The sequence below is a fragment of the Microchirus variegatus genome, assembly GCF_963457635.1.
Source record: "Microchirus variegatus genome assembly, chromosome: 22".
Classification (NCBI taxonomy): domain Eukaryota; kingdom Metazoa; phylum Chordata; class Actinopteri; order Pleuronectiformes; family Soleidae; genus Microchirus; species Microchirus variegatus.
Window position 1 is genome coordinate 16166361 of NC_139823.1, and position 17941 is coordinate 16184301.

Here is a 17941-nt window from a genome sequence, read left to right on the forward strand (position 1 = left end):
AAAATAGAAAGCCAACACAGTCTGACTTGTCACTTGCAATATCTGCAATGCGACCGTTTCGAGAGGCAGCAGAGCTACATTCAATACTACCAATTTGATGCAATGTCTAAAAATATAACACGCACTGGAAAACAGGGAGTTCATGCAAGCAACACAGGAAGAGGCTGCTGCTGCTGCAGCACCCGACCCAACAGACTCTGGACAGAACTTGGAAGGATGTCCTCCAGAGAGCGGAAAAGGCTAAAAAAGATGAAAGAAAATAGTCTTTTGGACCTCAAAACCATCTTAGTTACTGTACCTTTATAGAAACAAGTCTTTCTACTCCAGTGACGACCTACAGTAATTTGTCCTCATCGCGAAGCTGCTCCTCTGAGCTCGACACGCTGTAGATCCCAAGGAAAATGACCAGGTTCCTTGAATGCACCTCGTTAGCTCAACGCGCTGTGGACCACGCATGTGGATTTATTTTGATTTTTATGGCTGTAGAATTGTCAAAAAATGTTAAGCGAGTGAGTTCTTCTACCCCTTTTTCCCCAAGACAACTTTCACGTTCCGTTTTCCGTAACGTTTTTCTGCTTTCCGATACGCACCTGTCAATCTTCTACCGCTTTATCCCATCACACCATGGACAGATTGCCAGGCTATAGTTTTAATGCTGGGCACGTTAACGGCAGTTAACGGCGTTAAAGGCGTCACGCACATTATTGCGTTTCCATGACGACTAACTGGAAAATGACGCACGTGACGTCATGTTTACGTGACTCCCGATTGTTAAAATGAGTCTCTAAAGTAACGCTAAACTTTAAAAACAGAGGCACACATACGCAGTTACACAGGTACAGCTGGTTATTTGTAGCGCTGCTCGTTTCCTTTAATAAACACACTGTTACAGTTCCACTGTTGGCGCACTAACGGCGCTAAAGCAGCTAACGGAGCTAACGGAGCTAACCGGTAAACGGTGCCTGAACAAATGTTTTTCCGGTCAGGAAACGCGTCATACGTTAACGTGCGTTAATCTTGCAGCACTAATAGTTTTATAGCATTAATTTTCTCGATCCTGATCCTGTCTGCGACGGCAGGATTGTTTACGAAAGGGGTTAATATTTGACAAATAATTCCATCCTTGCCGTGTGTTGATCTTTGAAAAAATGCCCACATTCTAGTCTATGGAACAACACGCACCTATTACATTTGAACTAACCTGTGAAATGTCATGGAAAAACACACAAATGTGACACATGAGTGTGTATCGCTAGAGTGTACGTGTGTGAGATATCGATGCAGGCCACGGCTCACCATGTGTTGTCATGCTGAGGTGCGTGCATGTGTGTGTTAATGTGTGTGTGTACAGCTCATGTACAGGTGTGTGTGTGTGTGTGTGTTGGCGTTCGCTGTGTGCCATCTGTGAGGTCTTGGTCAGAGATTAGCGCGTCGGCCAATAACAGCAAAACAAGGAAATGACCCTGAGGGAGGAGACACTGAGGAAAGCAAGAGGTTTTCACAAGTGTTTCCCCAAAAAAACCAAAGTCTCCACTTTAAATAACTCTGGTCAGTGTGATGTTCAGTTATGACCTCGAGGCTAAATTTAATCACAAACCACCTACAGTGAAGGGTTTTTCCTCCTTTGGGAAAGTTTGAAATGGAGCTGGAGGTTTGGTTTCATTTAATTTTCATTTTAAACAACAAGGAACGAGTCACGTTTTAAGTCGTTTGTTTATAGATTAACCAAAGACGTGTCAGCGAAATCTCGAATAAATACTGTTACGCAAACCTACGTCAATAAATAGTGATTGAAAAGTGGCCTAAATGTCAGGTTTTCTGTTGTCAGTTTTATGCAAATAATGATTATTATTCATTATTGATTCATTTGTTAAATATCTTTTAATATCTACAAAGTCAGAGAGGTTAGAAAAACAGTCAGAGAACAAAGACATCGTGATTTATGATTTAATCCGTACATTTTCACTTCATTTCAAAAGCTCAAATAGCACAAGTTGCTTTTTAATTTCAAAGATGAACTGCTTCTTTATCAGTTATTTTTTATTTTATTTTATTTATTATTATCGCAGGCCCGAGAGACGGCGTCTCCTCAGCCCACGTTCTTAAATAAATGTATACGTCTGTGGATTAAAAAATGAACGTTGAGCCGCCGTGACAGAGCCTGGGGTTTAATAATCCAGATACTTTTATTTCTTAAAGAAGAGAAAAGCCAAGTGTCCGCTCACAGTGACAGGAGAGGAGAAGCTGGAGAGCAGCCAGGGTTTGGAGAACATGTTCTTTTAGCTGATTAAGAAAAAGATCCTGCGTCAGCTTAAATGTGACCGACATGGAAGTGGAGATTTGGAGCCGCAGCTCGGAAAATTAAACGACTTAACGTTCCCGACGTGGAAAACTCGGAGCAAACTCACCAACCCTGAGTTATGTACGTGTACAAAATACATATAAAAAATGTGCATCGTTGGTTGATAAAATAAGCCTTTTGTTGACATGTTGGTGTCAGTGTTTGCTGATGATGAACGAAAACATTTTCACATCAGTTTATCGCTAATTATAGCAACAAATGTGAGATTAAGATTGATTTCTTTTACACCCCCGGGATTAAACTTCTTTATGAGCGGGAAACATGACAAACACTGAGGTAAAACATATCATTTTTAAGCTCCATGCATGAAAATGATGTCAATTCATATTGCTATTGAAGACAATGGTGTGATAATGTGATAGTAATAATAATCGATTTTTAAGAGTAAACGATGCAGTAAAACAATATCGGCGGTTGAGAATGATGTCGTTTTATTATGTTACCTATTATATGTTAGATGAATTCTTTTAATTCAAGTGCAGCACATTTGATTGTTAGGGACATGATCAATGATTATTATTATTATCGAATAATCTGTCGATTAATTTATGAGTCGCTTGGAACCAAAATTATTCAGTTTTAAATCATTTTAAAATTGAAATTGAAAATTTGAATAAACACTGATTTTTATAAAATACATTTTTAATACTGGTTGTATGGCTGGGCGATATGGACCAAAAGTCATATCCCGATAAATTTAGGCTGAAAATCGATATCAGACGATATCAATATTTTTTTTTTAACAAAGTGAGAGCTGTGAAATGAAACGTTCAACCAGTAGTTTTGAAACCGTCCAGTTCAGTCAACAGTTGGAAAATCGAGTGAATAAATAATAATAAACGCAGGTTTCTTCACCTGGTTGATTAATAAATCCTCAGCTGTTCAGCTCCGTAACGAACTACATCAATATATGCATATATATTTGTTCTTATTCTAATTCCATATATATTTAAAAATATATCTATGTATTTTTTAGATCGATATATGTTGGAAACCCAATGAATCATTATCTTAATCAAAGCAATGCAGTATAATGAGTGTTCTGTGTTATCTTATTGATGCTCGTCATAGTGTGATCCACATCGGAGCGTCCACGGAGGACGTTTCTCTGGACTCGTCCCCAGTGGGCGTCACCGGTTTGATTCAGAGCGGTCCAGGGCGTCTGTGGCTGCCTCTCTCTCTCCGTCGTCTGAGTGCTTTCCTTGTTGCCGTGCGGACACTGGACCCCATTGTGACGCTGAAGAATAGTCAACCCGACGAGGGCCGAGCATGAGCGTAATAAAAAAGAGAGAGAGGGGAGGGTGGTGGTGGTGGTGGTGGGAGAATGGAAGCAGAAGGAGCCGCGACAGAAAGAGAAGAGTGGGCCTTGTTGTGGGGACTCGGCGGCGGCGTCATTTCTCAGCGTTGCATAATGATCCTGCTCTGTCACGACACAATGAACACACACACACACACACACACACAGATGAGTTGTCTGGCAGATGACGGCGAGCGCACGGTGTAAATGAGGCTTTTATAGAGTGACGAGCTGCAGCGCGTCACGTCCGTCCTCGCCGCTCGCTCGCCACGTTTGTGCGCGAGTCTGGTTTCTCTATGAAGAGGTCAGACGTTCATTGAAATTTAATAAATGATATTCCAGCGGTTCTTCCCGTTACACATCACCTCGTCAGCTTCCCTCTGTCTGCCCTTGTTTGCTCAGTGTCCATGAAGAATTCTCTCTGTCTGCACACTGTAGAATGCTCCCCAGCGCCCTCTGGTGGCGCAGTCTCGATGTCTCATGTTTTTATGACTCAAATCACCATCACCTCAACATTATCATATTGTTGTGATATTTTATTATCATTTGTAAATGGTAACAACTGTTTTTAAAAAGGTCCAGTGAGTAAAACTCAAGTGAAATGATTTTAATTTGGCAGGAAATAAATTGCACTTCATTTGTCCTCAGGGTACAGTCACCTGATTGTATGAATTGTTGATTTTCATTAACCCAGAATGAGTCTTTTATGTTTGGATCATGTTTTTATAACAGCCCACAATGGACAAACTAAGTATAAGAGTTTTTGACGCTAACTGAAGGCGTTAAAGTGTTTATTTGTGCATTTTTATTTGCGTTTACGCAGTCATATCTGAGCCAAAAAAACCTGCAACACTACACCAAAAAACAAGGGGAATAACTGCATTTGTGAGCTTAATAAAATATTATGAACACATTAAATATTTTTACTATGTGCAGCTGAGCTTCTTCAGTGGATAGCATTTGTTGTGGGTTTAAAAAATAGCAGCACTTCTCGGGTTGAAATCATCGATGTCACAAAATGACAGACTAAGATTTAGATTTATAATGATGAATTTTGGTCGTTTTAGTTCAGAAAATGTTCTTCAAACCTCAAAATAACAACGTTCTCTGACGTCTTAACCACAATTATTCAGCTTCAATGATTTTCTTTGTTATATGGAGCAAAAAAATACAGAAAATGTTCACTTTTTTAGAAGCTGAGACGTCAGAAATCTTGATTCATGAACCGTGAAGTCATGGAAAATGACATGACTTAATGCCCAAACTGAGTAGAGCATCATAGGCGTGTTACATGGACTAATGAATGTTTAATTTTCTGTGTTCCAGATCTGAAACGAGAGGCCAGTATCTGCCACATGCTCAAACACCCTCACATCGTGGAGCTGCTGGAGACCTACAGCTCTGATGGCATGCTCTACATGGTCTTTGAATTGTAAGTCATACATTTATATATACACACACATATACGTATGTTATGGGCTGTTAACCAGGGCAGGAAACACCGTGTTCCTCTTAAAGAGGGGCAGCTGTCGACACCATGTCATCCTCTTTCACAGGAAAGGCTTTCGAGAAGAACCGCACAGCTTAGATCTTAGCGCGCCCCTCACTTTGGGGTTTTACACCCAATGCTGCTGACTTAGTTCCTGCACTGCCACAATATGTCTTAACTCACAGAGGAGCCTTCAATGTCTTTGAAGTCCTGTCTTTGTCAAATAATCCGTGTTTTGATCGTATATTCGCTCACGTTTTGGCTTCCCATTGACATTCTCGGTTTTTAGAATAAACTGAATTGATGGTGTTCAACTCCGTCACACTGTGAAAACACTGTGTGAACATCATGTTTGTTTATATTCTAAAGTCACGCGCGCTGCAGTGTGGTTAAAATCCACAGCCTTTGTTCCTCTATTCGATGTAGTGCTAACTTTCCTGGTCAGCTGGTTTCCTCTGTGTGGATTTCCTCTTGTATATTCGTGTATTTCATCTCCTCTTGAACGTTCCCTGGAGTCGGCGTTGGCTGAAAAGCGATGCGATGAAAATGTAGTGCCCCCCTGTCCTGTGTCGTTAAAAAACACAGCTCCTTGTTGGATGTTATTTTATGTGCCCTGCTTTAAACACTATTCAGAGAGTTATTTGCAATGTCCAGATACCTCATTTCCTTCCTTACCTGATCACCTCGTCCTCTTTCTTCCTCCCTCGCTCTCTCAGCATGGACGGAGCGGACCTTTGTTTCGAAATCGTCAAACGCGCCGACGCTGGGTTCGTGTACAGCGAAGCGGTGGCCAGGTATGGACGCTCAGTCAGTTTTTTTTTTAAATATTAATGCAGTCGATAAATGTGTTGACGCACTCTCTACTCTCTACTCTCTACTCTCTCTCTCTCTTTCTGCCGACGCAGCCACTACATGAGGCAGATTCTGGAGGCGCTTCGATACTGCCACGACAACAACGTGATTCACCGCGACGTAAAGGTGAGAAATGTCCCACAGGAGGACGGTGAAAGCACCGAAATGTGTCACAGCGACGCCAGACAAACGCATGATGATATCAAACATGAGTTTTAACCACAGAAAAGCTTCACCCTGAGAAGGTTAATGACTCTGTCAAAGGTCAAAGGTGTCACGCCGTTCTACGGCTCTGCGATATATATCGACGTTGTGACATTTTGGTCTTCTTATCGTGGTAAGGTAACTGTGATGACTTTTCCTGGTTTTAAAGGCTGCTGCATATTTTGTATATTGACTAAACTGGGGGGAAATGCACTGTAATTGACCAAAAAAAAATCAATTATGTGCATTATAGCAGAATTTGACCACATTTATAGTTTATTGCATTGTTTCTAACACATTTTCACAGAAATAAACCAGGTTTTATCAGAAATGAGCTCAATCTTGACATTAAACAAATCACTTCCTGTGTGCAACACAGGGCTTTTCACATGATCTGAACAAGTTTTATCGAGATAAGATATCTGGGATGCCTTTTTCTGTTTTTAAAGACAGTTTGCATTTTTATTATATTGAATACATTGGGGGGAAATGCACTGGAATAGACCAAAAAATAATATTTAAAAATCAATTCAAGCCTAATTATTTGCATTATAGCAAAATTATGAACAAATCACTTCCTGTGTGCAGCACAGGGCTTTTCACATGATCTAAACAAGTCATATCAAGATAATATATCTGTGATGTCTTTTCCTGTTTTTCAAGGCTACCAATTGAATAAATTGGGCAAATTCTCTGGAGTCGGCAAAAGTATATATTAAAAAAGTTACTTCTTTAATTTCAAGCCTAATTATTTGTGTTATAGCGGAATTTGACCATATTTATAGTCAATTTAATTGATTCTAACACACGTAAATAATAATACTTGTATTTTAATGCAGATCTTTTATTGCAGTGTATTTACAGCTGTTACCTGTGTGCAACCTTTATATACACATTTATCACTTGTTATGATCTATATAGTGACACACAGGATATCGAAGTTTCCTCTCTCCCTCGAGTCGGCAAACCCCGTCTTAGTTTGTTAGCCGTTATTTTACGGTCAGATTAGCATCATGGTCTGGTTTCTGTGGGATTAGCTGTGGAGGAGCACAGGCAGCAAACACTAACAGACCAGATGGAGCACAGTCCTGAACCAGAACCCCCACTTTTAACACACACACACACACACACACACACACACACACACACATAGTTCACAGAGGAATCAGAGCAGCCCCCGTTCACACTGTAAAACTAATAACTCTGTAGGTCAAACGTGGGTGAAGCAGGGGTTTCTCGCGACACGCAATCTCTGCGTGGCAGATGGACAAAGACACGGTCTGGTGTGTGTGTGTGTGTGTGTGTGTGTGTGTGTGTGTTTGTTTGACTTGAGTTAAATTGACAGATGTGTCGCGGTTGACTAAACGTGCCGCTCACGTCTTTGTTCTCCGTTTATGGTCTGTAAACAGGGCTGAGGCTACTGTGTGAGGACGCAAACGACAACTTTGTGGGCTCTGTAATCTGGATTAAATCGGTAATAAACACAACATATCGGCTCCAAATCTAGTTGATTTAACTGGGGCTGCAACCGACAACTGCAACTTAACTAACTTTCGTTAAATGAAGGATATTTATGTGTTGGAAACAATGAAATTCACCATAAATGGTGTCAAATTCTGCTATAACACAAATAAATAGGCAACTTTTTTTACAAATGTACAAGTTTTTTCGATTCCATGTATTTTTAAAATTGATTATGTATCATATTTGGTGTATTTTACCCATTTACTCGATATTTTAAATATGATCATCATTGTAAACATCGTTTAAAACCAGGAAAAGCCATCACAGAGTAGTTAAACCTTTGTTTCGGGTCCCGTGTCAGGATATTATATCGATATATTACCTTAAAATGTCAGAAAATGTTGAAAAATTTGGATCTAACTATAAAAGGTATTTAGTTTTAAATAATAATAATAAGAGCAAAAATATTCATATTTAGGAAGCTGAAAACTCTGAAAACTTGTTTAAATCATTTAAATTAATCAAAATATTTGACGTTTCATTCAGTAATGCAGCCCAGAATTTTTAGAATTATCCTCAGGTAAACTTAATCTCTCAATCCGTTGCTTTTTAAAAGATTAGACACAGTGTCAGTGTTTCCCAAGCTTTTTGTGCAAGTACTTAAAAAAACGATGACTCACTGACTATTTTTACTGTCATCTTTGCAGGATTTATTAATTTTTTTCAACAGGTAATTAATTCACTTAAATCTTACATTTCAATATTCAATCAAAGAACTTTACAACTATTTGATGCGTGTGTTATTTAAGAAGTCTGAGGTAACTGGGATAAAAGGTGTATTTATGTACAGTATTAGACATATATGGAGCTGTGTGGTCAGTGTTGTCCAGTAGGGGGAAGCGTAGTCTGTCCTGTGCGGCAGAGCGTGGAGTTGGCGATGAACACGCTGTTTCTCGGGGTGTTGGCTAAAGACCCTCGCCTCAGCTCCGTCGTGGAGCTGTTGGACGTGGCCTCGTGCAGGAACGGCAGCCTGCGTCCGAACCGCTGCCCGAGCGCGTGGAGCGCGGTTTTGCGCACCGACCCCGACAACAGGAAGTACATGACGGGGTCCATGCAGCTGTTCAAGGCGGAGAACAGCAGCATGACCTCGTTGGTATGGTCCACCAGCTGCAGGTAGCTGCAGTCGGCCGTGCTGCTGACCTGCGAGAGGATGTAGACGGGGCGGAAGGCGTGGTACGGCCCGAAACACACGGTGAACAGGAAGAGCACGAAGAAGGACTTCTTGGCGGTGCGTTGGTATTTCTGCGCGTTGGGGAGGTCGGGCTTGTCGCGCGACACCCCCAGCAACTGGGCGGCGATCTTCGCGTAGGAGACCACGAGCATGACGAAGACGAGCCAGAACAGCGCCACCAGCGCCCCGTTGAAGTAGGCCTTCCACACGACTCCGTGCAGCTGCTTGTAGTGGAAGCATTTGTCGCCGGTGACCTTGTTGTCCGCGGTGACGATCAGCGGCAACACCGCCACCAGGGACACGCCCCACAGAGCAGCGCACGCCACCCAGCTCCACGGCCACCGCCGCCCGCACAGCGTCAGCCCCAAACCTCTCCGCGCTCGCCCTTTCCCCTTCAGCCTCAGGTATCTGTCCAGGCTGATGAAGCCCAGCAGCGCGATGCTAATGTACATGTTCATGTAGAAGAGGTTCCCCACCAGCTTGCAGGCCACGGCGCCCAGCCCCCACTTGTTCCCATTGGCGTGGTAGAAGACCCTGAAGGGAAGACACGCCAGGAGCACCAGATCGGCCACCGCGCAGTTGATGAGGAACACTCGCACGGAATTGTGGCTGGAGTGTATGAAGAGGAAAACCCAGAGCGCGAACAGGTTTCCCACGAGCCCGAAGAGGAAGAAGAGGGAGTAGCAGACGGCGAGCGGCAGGCGTATGGCGGCGTCATCAAACGAACACGTCGTCTGGTTTGAGGAAGCGGCCGCAGAGGTGGAGGACGGAGGGAGGGAGGAAGACGAGAAGAAGGGTGACATTGAAGCAGGGAGGGCTGGAGCCGACGACGAGGAAAGAGAGGAGGCCGAGAGAGTGAAGAGCACCGAGGAGGCAGAGGAGGTCGCGGTCATTGTGTTGGAGGAGAGAAGGCGTCAGGGTTGTCGATGAGGCTCTGAGAAAGAAGAGGAAAAAAATATATAGGACGTCACGTCACAAACACGCAGAATAAAAACAAAGCAGCTGACTAATAACATGTGGGCGTATTTTTTTAAAGGTCGTGCAAGTAATGTAATGTAAATCAGAAACTACAGTCGTGTTTGCAGTGGTATTCAAGGGATAGTTCACTGAAAGCACAAGGTAAAATAAAACCACTTTACCCCGCTGCACCAAAGCTCATTGAAAAAATCTGCAATTTTACATCACAGCACACAGGAGTTGTCGATCCACCGCTGCCTCCAGCAGTAACTTCAAATGTCTTATTTTGTCAATTCTGTGTTTGCAGATCTTTCTTTAGTTTTCCCTAAGTGAGTAAAACTTACTAAATGAGGCATCAGTCGACCAACAGCTGCTGTGTCACAGCCAGCTAAAAACGCTGATTTTTTTCTATGGGATTTGGTGTGAAAGAGTGAGAAAGTTTGTCATGCACACTGGGATTATTTTAGGTTTTTTTTTTTTCCCTCACACGTAAAGTTTGTTGCGCGTGTTCAAAGATAAGGAGGAATTACTCATGAATCAAGTCCTCAAAGACCTCAAAAAAACATTTACATTATGAGTAATGTGGGCATGTGACTAATACGTGGGTGCATTTTCACAAACGTCACAAAACTAAACTAAAGTTTAATACTACGGTTCGGTTCGTATTCTGGAAACTGTACAAGTACATTTAGATTGACTTGTTTGTGCATGGTTGTATACGTGACTTAAACACATTCATTCCACTCTGGCTGTGTCACAGTGAAGACAGATGTTTGAATTCAAAGGAGCAGTGAACACTCACCATCAGTCTTCCTCTGTGGGGAGTCTCAGCACAGCTGCAGCTCAGGCGTGTGTGTGTGTTGTGCAGAGCGGTCGTTTCCTCCATCAAACCTCAAAAGCCACGAATTGTCGTTGTTTTTTTTCCCCCTCCAGAGTCCGACCTGTTGATTGAAACTCATATGAGTTAAATGCGCGATAAAGGAGTAGAAATCACCTCTGTGACCGAGTCTCGCAGACACCTTTGTGCTCGTCCTCTTCACTTCCTCTCCCTCTCCCTCTCACTGTTTGATCCAGCACTCTTTTCTCTCCGTCTCTGTGATGTTGCTCCGCCTCAGTCTGCAGCCTCCAATCCCCGATTATGACAAAAGTACAAAAAATGTAAAGACAGGAAGTGAACCCCCACCACCACCACTCGCTCACTCGTGTCCCTGAGCCTTATCTGTCATGCAGCTCTTGCAATAAAATGACTTAAATCAGCAAAAAAAAAAAAATCAAATAATACCTGCTTCCCTCTGCTGTGTACACAAATAACAACGCACGTGCTAAAAACACAGAAGAAGAATGAGATAGACGCTTATTTACACGTACAATAGTGGAGTGCATGCAATTAAATTGTCTATTAATAAAGGTGTTAATTCCTCAGAAGAGGACGATAACTTCTGTTTTTGAGTTAATTTGAAGTCCACTTGTGTTTTGAAACCTCTTAATCTTTAAGCACACCATCCTGTCTCTTGTCAACACCTCGACGATGAGAATTATCAGCTGATCTGCGTCGCGTCGTCGCGAAACTCAGCTGTGGTTAGATGTTGCACTTCTGCACAACAGTCGCTCTCGCCACACTTTTAATCCAGTGCAACTTATATCGTTTAAAAAAGTTCACACGCTCCTGCATTCATTCCTTCTGTAGCCTGTGTGAAATACATGTGTTTAACTGTGTTTAAAATCTCTCTCTTCTCTCTGCAGCCTCACTGTGTCCTGTTGGCCTCCAAGGAAAACTCCGCTCCGGTTAAGCTGGGAGGGTTTGGAGTGGCGATACAGCTGGGAGAGTCTGGATTAGTAGCTGGAGGTACAGCATACACACATATCCTTATATATATATATACAGTACATGTAGGAAGGAGCTGATATGATGCTTGCTTTCTGTCCGAAAATGGATCAAAATCACTAGATTTGATATTGGGTATAGGAAAACATGGATCCCAAATCCCTAATTTCACATAAATGCATCACTAAACACAGATTAGAAGTTTAAAAGATGCAAAAACAACCATGTCGGACATCTCTGCATCTTTGGCTGACATATTACCTGATATTCACAAATTCAGTGAACTCTATTCAAAGGTTATCACTGCGAGTGCCATTCGCCAAAAGTCACACAGTGGCCGACTTCCTGTTGAGTTGAGGCCACGGTTACGGTCGACTTTTTTGTTCGTCTTGGTCTGTAACATCTTCCCACCAAGTTTCGGGGAAATTCGGTTTAACTTTGTTTTCACCTTAGAGGGCGCTGTAGAGCCTGTGAGCCATGCACGGATCCAGGAACAATGCCAATATCACATTTTTAACCCCCAAAGTTTCAAGCGTTTTCATGTGTGTTAACCCCCCTCAAAAATGACCTTAAATCCACGGATGTAATAATAATCTGAAGGATAAGAGATACAGGGGTTAGGGAAAAGCCGTGGCGAAAAACTGAAGAAGAAGAAGAAGACTGAAAAACACTTGTGTTGTCTTGTGTTGTCAGGTCGAGTGGGGACTCCTCACTTCATGGCTCCAGAGGTGGTGAAGCGGGAGCCGTACGGTAAACCTGTGGATGTGTGGGGATGTGGAGTCATCCTCTTCATCCTGCTGTCAGGCTGCCTGCCCTTCTACGGCACCAAGGAGCGGCTGTTTGAGGCCATCATCAAGGGAAAGTACAAGGTAAAGGCTGCTTTTTTATGTCAATATTTCCCGGTTTCTCTGCTCCACACAGTCACTCACTTTAAAGTCTATTCTTTGTGCGGCTCATTCAGTCTCTTTTGCGTCAATGACGGCTCCTCTGTGTACCCAAACATATTGTTGTGCTCTTCTTGTTCCTGCCTGTTGCCAAGTAAAAGTCAGCGAGAGAGAGAGAGAGGTGATGACAAATGGGAGAGTGTGAGCAGTGGATGTGGAGATCCCGCTCTGATAAATGTCAAGTGTTTTCAGCTGAGAGGATGGATTTTCTGCTTGCTGCACAAATCTACAGCAGATGCAGTCTCTGCAGGCAGCAGTGATGGATAACGCGGGCGGGGGGTTTTGTCCGTCAAGCTGCCGCTGAATTGAAACCTCCGCCGACAAAAAGCCTGACATTTTGATATAAATAATGAAAAATAGAGCCTTGTGCTTACTACAGTGTGCGTTTATCTGTGTGTTCTGGTCCAGATGAACCCTCGCCAGTGGGCCCACATCTCAGAGAGCGCCAAAGACCTGGTGAGACGCATGCTGATGCTGGATCCTGCAGAGAGGATCACCGTCTACGAGGCTCTCAATCATCCATGGCTGAAGGCAAGCGCTCGCTAACACGCTCACGCGATGAAGACTCATCAATTTAGTCCTGCTCCAAATCCATTTATATCCCTGCACGTCCACATCATCATTTTATGGGTTTCTTCTTTGCTTACTCCTTTAAAAGCGATACATTCACAGTTAATAACCCACATTTCAACATTTCATCACGTTATTCAGGTTAATTAAGGTATAAATTCATACATTATTCAACGATAATGTTATTTAAATGCACAATAAGCATTTATTAACCATTGTTAACGGTTATCATTGTCACAAGGAGCATTAATGAAGTAATAATTGTAATGTGATGCTTGTCATGTACTCCATAAAAGTAAAATGTGCTCAAGTATTGCTTAATGATAGTTAAGTGATTATTATTTAGTGCCACATTTCAATCAAAGAAAGGTGTTTTAATAACATTAGTAATGTTAATTAATGAACCCTTATTTTCAAGTGTTCCTTAAATGTGTTATTTTTATTTTTTAGCTTGGAATGACAAGAAAATGACAGAACAAAGTAAAAATACACGACACAGATGTCGTGTTTTCCTCATTTTAATGCATAAACATCCCAAAGATCTAATATCTAATATGAATTCATACAATCATTGACCATTTTTGGCCCTTCAGCACAATGTTCTTATTCAATTCTAGATTTATTTTCTATAAAAACTGACATTTTAGAGCTTCGTCGCCAGTCTTTGATCTTTCTTAAGCAGCCTGCCGGGGATTTGTGACGTAAAAGCAAAACAGTTCATTTGAAGTCGGCGTTTTAATGACCTTTTTAAACGCTGTATTGTTGACTCGACGTGTTTGACTTCTCACCTCAGTTTTCACATCCGTTCTCTGACGGTGCTAAAATGAGTGATCAAAGTTTCTATTCCTCATGGAGGTATTTATTTAAATTACATTTTTTAAAATGTTGTTTCTATGTGTGTGTGTCTGTGTGTGTGTGCAGGAGAGGGACAGGTATGCCTACAAAATCCATCTGCCCGAAACTGTGGAGCAGCTGAGGAAGTTCAACGCCCGGAGGAAGCTGAAGGTCAGAGCAGTGCTGCTGATGCTCAAAAGTGGAGGATTAAGAATCAGAGATTAGAGGAAGTGTCACTTCCTCCCCTCCATCCCCCCCCCCCCCCACCACAACATTCAGCTGCTGCTTATTCACTGACCCAGATTAAAAACATGCGACACACACCTCTTAATAAGTTATCTTTGTGTTCTCAGGGTGCAGTCCTGGCTGCTGTTTCCAGCCACAAGTTTAACTCCTACTACGGAGACCCACCGGAGGAGCTCCACGACTTCACGGACGACCCCACCTCCTCAGGTAAGGAGGGGATGCTCAAACGTCCTCGGTCAGAGATGAAACACTGCTGCAGGACGTTCACTTTCTGGCCCAGTTTCTATTCTCTTGTCGTGTTTCTATTCTGGTGCCTCTTGTCACTGTCATCTGCAGCTGTCTGCGCAGGATTTCCTCTGTTTAACACGCTTGTTTCCCAACAGCTTCGCTTCCCTGTCTCAGCCATCGCACTTTCACTTCCTATTGATAAGAAGGTCGGCTGGCTCTACCTGATAAAGGATGCCACCGACATATAGAAACCTCTCATGTCCTCATCTTTAAGTCACATCGTGTCGTTTTGCTCTATTTCATTCGTTAAGACGACCCTTTTTCCAACAGGAAATTGACGTTTGTAGACGACTGCATCAAAGTCCATAGAGAAAACAGGGACACTGGAGCTGCAGGTCTACTGCTGCCTCGTTTGTCAAGTTTGTGTCGCTGAGGTCAATCACAAAGAAGGATTAGAAATGCCAACGTGACAAAAATAACACTATTGAACATCGTGACGGAGGACGGAGCAGTGGATCAACCGCTCCTGTGTGCTGTGACGTAAAATCGCTGCTTTTCTCTATGGGGTTTGGTGCAGGGGGGAAGACGCGGTTTAGAAATTGAAGTTTCCAGCCATGAAAGCCGTCTATCTGTCAGATAAAGACACAGACACAGTGCAGAGATGGCATAAGCTGTGCCGTTATACACATTCTCCACTTTGCAGCCCCGGAAACCTTTAATAAATGTTAATCAAAGACAGGTGTTAAAGCTTTAATAACATGAATGAACCGTTAGTAAACGCATTAGTAATGCACCCTTATTTTAAAGTGTTATTGTTAATTAAAGTTTATTCTTTTTGACAAAAAATAACACTATTGAACGTAGTGACGGAGGCAGCAGTGGATCGACCTCTCCTGTGTGCTGTGACGTAAAATCGCTGGTTTTCTCTATGGGGTTTGGTGCAGAGGAAGACACAGTTGAGAAATTGCAGTTTTTAGCCATAAAAGCCGTCTAGCTGTCAGATATAGAGGCAGACATGTCATAGATTTAAGCTGGCATTGATTCTATTCGGCGAGAACTTTGTGAAGTGGCTAATGACTGTTATTCCAGTGCAAAAACAACAACATTCCCACTTTGCTGCTCCGTTATAAATAAAGCGACGTGTGCTGTATCTGCTGTTTCCTGGCGACTGGTTTGACGCCGGACACACCGACACACACGTGCAGTGCAGTCAAAGCTTTCATGCTTCTGCTGATTCTCCTTCCTTCCTTCCTTCTTTCCTTCCCTCACTCACGCTTCCTCCCTCGAACCCTGCCAGCTCTTTCTTCTCCCCCCCCCCTCCTCTCTTTTGGTTTTTCTCCTGGTGAGGTGTTGAACTCTGTTGTGGCCGTGAAAACCTTCTCTAATCTCAGCCTCTCTTTCTTTGGTGTTGTCATGTCCACTGCTGTGCTGTCTGTAGGACTGCTAGCTGCTGAAAGTACGTATCCCTCCCCCTCCCCCCCAGCCGTGTGATTTTCATCATGACATCGTCACTTTTGCTGCACTTTTTTTGTTGTTTTTTAGTCGTTTAGTTTGCTCGTTTGCTTCATCTCTTCTTCTTCTCCTCCTTTTTTTTCCCCCCAAACACGTCCTGTATTATTAATATAACGATCACATGAGCATCACCATCATTACAGTTGAACTCTCTACAGTTTAAACATGTGTGGATTATTATTGAATCCCTTTGTTCCGGAACTGAGCTTTTCTCATCATGGCATCCTCATCATCTCAACATGTCACTTCACTTCATCACAAATACTGCAATTCAATCTGGTATTAATGTGATATATTTTTTTAAATTAACCAAGGCTGCATTTATTAGACTGCGACTTGTGCACATGGAACTAAAAAAATAAAATACAACAACAACAACATCAGAGTGAGCCTATTTAAGCTAAATAATCTTAAATAAAAGTGCCATTTTGTCCACGAGGTTTTTACAATATAGTCCTACTATACATCTTTGGGTTTTGATGCTAACTGACGGCTAATAGGTTATTTCACACTCTGAAAGGGAAAGCTGAGGAGAGGGATATTCAGCTAACGTGCATGTTGCTAACATTTTACACACTGTACCTTTCAATCAATCAATCAAACAATCAATCTTTATTTATATAGCCCACAGTTTACAAAACATAGTTTGTCTCACGGGTAAAATCCTCTGTCTTTAGACCCTCGACCAGGGTAAGGAAAAACTACAAGGGAAAAAACCCTTATAACAGGGAAAAGGGGTAGAAACCTTAGGGAGAAGCACAGGTGAGGGATCCACACCCTGGACGTTACCCAAAACATACAATACACAATGACAAAGAATAAAAAGTGAAAAGTCTTTAAATGCCAGGATCCATCTGGACCGCTTTAAGCGGAAAAATCTCATGTGCTTTCTTAGAAAATAGGACGTAAATACATGTGTACATAAGCTACGATGACACGACTCTTTCTACATTTCACAGAAACACCACTTCCACTTCTGTATCGGCCCACTAACCATTTCCAGGTCACCAGTGGTTTGCTTCACCCACATATGAACGCCTGTGAACGCAGATATCACAGATATTTTAAACAGATTACAGGGTTAGAGTGCAGTGGAAATGTAAATGCAGCCTTTTCCTTATTATTATTCATTCCACGCCATATTTTTACATTTCCTCCATCATCCACACTGACTTACTGAAGTGACTTTGCTCTGATGTTGTTATTGATGCCATGTGTTGCTGTTTCTCTGGTTTTGCTGCATGTTGTGGGCGATGCAGCAGGTACTGGGGTTACGACGCTTTCTCTCTGTGTTTTCTATCGTGGCTATTTTTGTGTTTTCTTTGTCGTTTTTTTGTCCTTTCTTTTTCTGTCCGTCTTGTTTGTCTTGTCCAGTGTTTGCACTTCACGTCGTGTTTGCAGGTGACTGCTCGTTGTGCTCGTGAATGTGTGTGTGTGTGTGTGTGTGATTCCATGTTGTATACGTGTATATACCAGCGTGTAAACACGTGTGTGTGTGTTTGTACAGGGGCAGTATCACAGGTCCTGGACAGTCTGGAGGAGATCCACGCGTTGACGGACTGCAGCGAGAAGGACATGGACTTCCTGCACAGCGTCTTCCAGGACCAACACCTGCACACTCTGCTCGACGTAAGGAAACGACAGTCACAACACAGTCTGCTCTGTAATGACAAAAAGTGTCCAGTAGAGGTCATCGTGAGTCAAGAGTCGGCCACATACTGTAGTGTCGGGAAAGAGTAATATAATGAAGTTAACTTGTTTTTGTGAAGTTCTTTCTTCTTTCTTACTATGCAGATTATATTTTATCATTATGCAATTTTTAGAAACAAAGCTTTAAAACACTGATTATGTTGGATACAAATCTACTTTAATGTCTTTGTTGGTATTAAAGGGTTTGAGAATAACTGTGTTAATGTTTTTTGTTTC

At 42.4% G+C, this 17941-nt stretch overlaps 2 protein-coding genes across 6 annotated transcripts in view; one reads left to right on the forward strand and one right to left on the reverse strand.

Moving 5' to 3' along the window:
* LOC310943062 (peripheral plasma membrane protein CASK) overlaps positions 1 to 17941 on the forward strand; it is a gene marked incomplete at its 3' end in the record, with an annotated part of 43965 nt that overhangs the window by 15377 nt on the left and 10647 nt on the right. For 3 of the 5 annotated variants that reach the window (XM_083908562.1, XM_083908559.1, XM_083908561.1), the window contains exons 3-12: positions 4986 to 5091; positions 5865 to 5942; positions 6054 to 6126; positions 11600 to 11702; positions 12375 to 12550; positions 13034 to 13156; positions 14117 to 14200; positions 14383 to 14482; positions 15942 to 15959; positions 17523 to 17644. In XM_083908562.1, coding sequence (XP_083764688.1) covers positions 4986 to 5091; positions 5865 to 5942; positions 6054 to 6126; positions 11600 to 11702; positions 12375 to 12550; positions 13034 to 13156; positions 14117 to 14200; positions 14383 to 14482; positions 15942 to 15959; positions 17523 to 17644 — 983 coding nt within the window. The remainder of the gene's footprint in view (positions 1 to 4985; positions 5092 to 5864; positions 5943 to 6053; positions 6127 to 11599; positions 11703 to 12374; positions 12551 to 13033; positions 13157 to 14116; positions 14201 to 14382; positions 14483 to 15941; positions 15960 to 17522; positions 17645 to 17941) is intronic. The other 2 variants (XM_083908558.1, XM_083908560.1) reach the window with 1 other exon arrangement.
* On the reverse strand, positions 8545 to 9792 carry gpr34a (G protein-coupled receptor 34a; the record flags this gene model as incomplete). Its single annotated transcript, XM_083908372.1, has 1 exon — positions 8545 to 9792. The coding sequence occupies one exon, from the start codon at positions 9790 to 9792 to the stop codon at positions 8545 to 8547; it is 1248 nt and encodes a 415-aa protein (XP_083764498.1).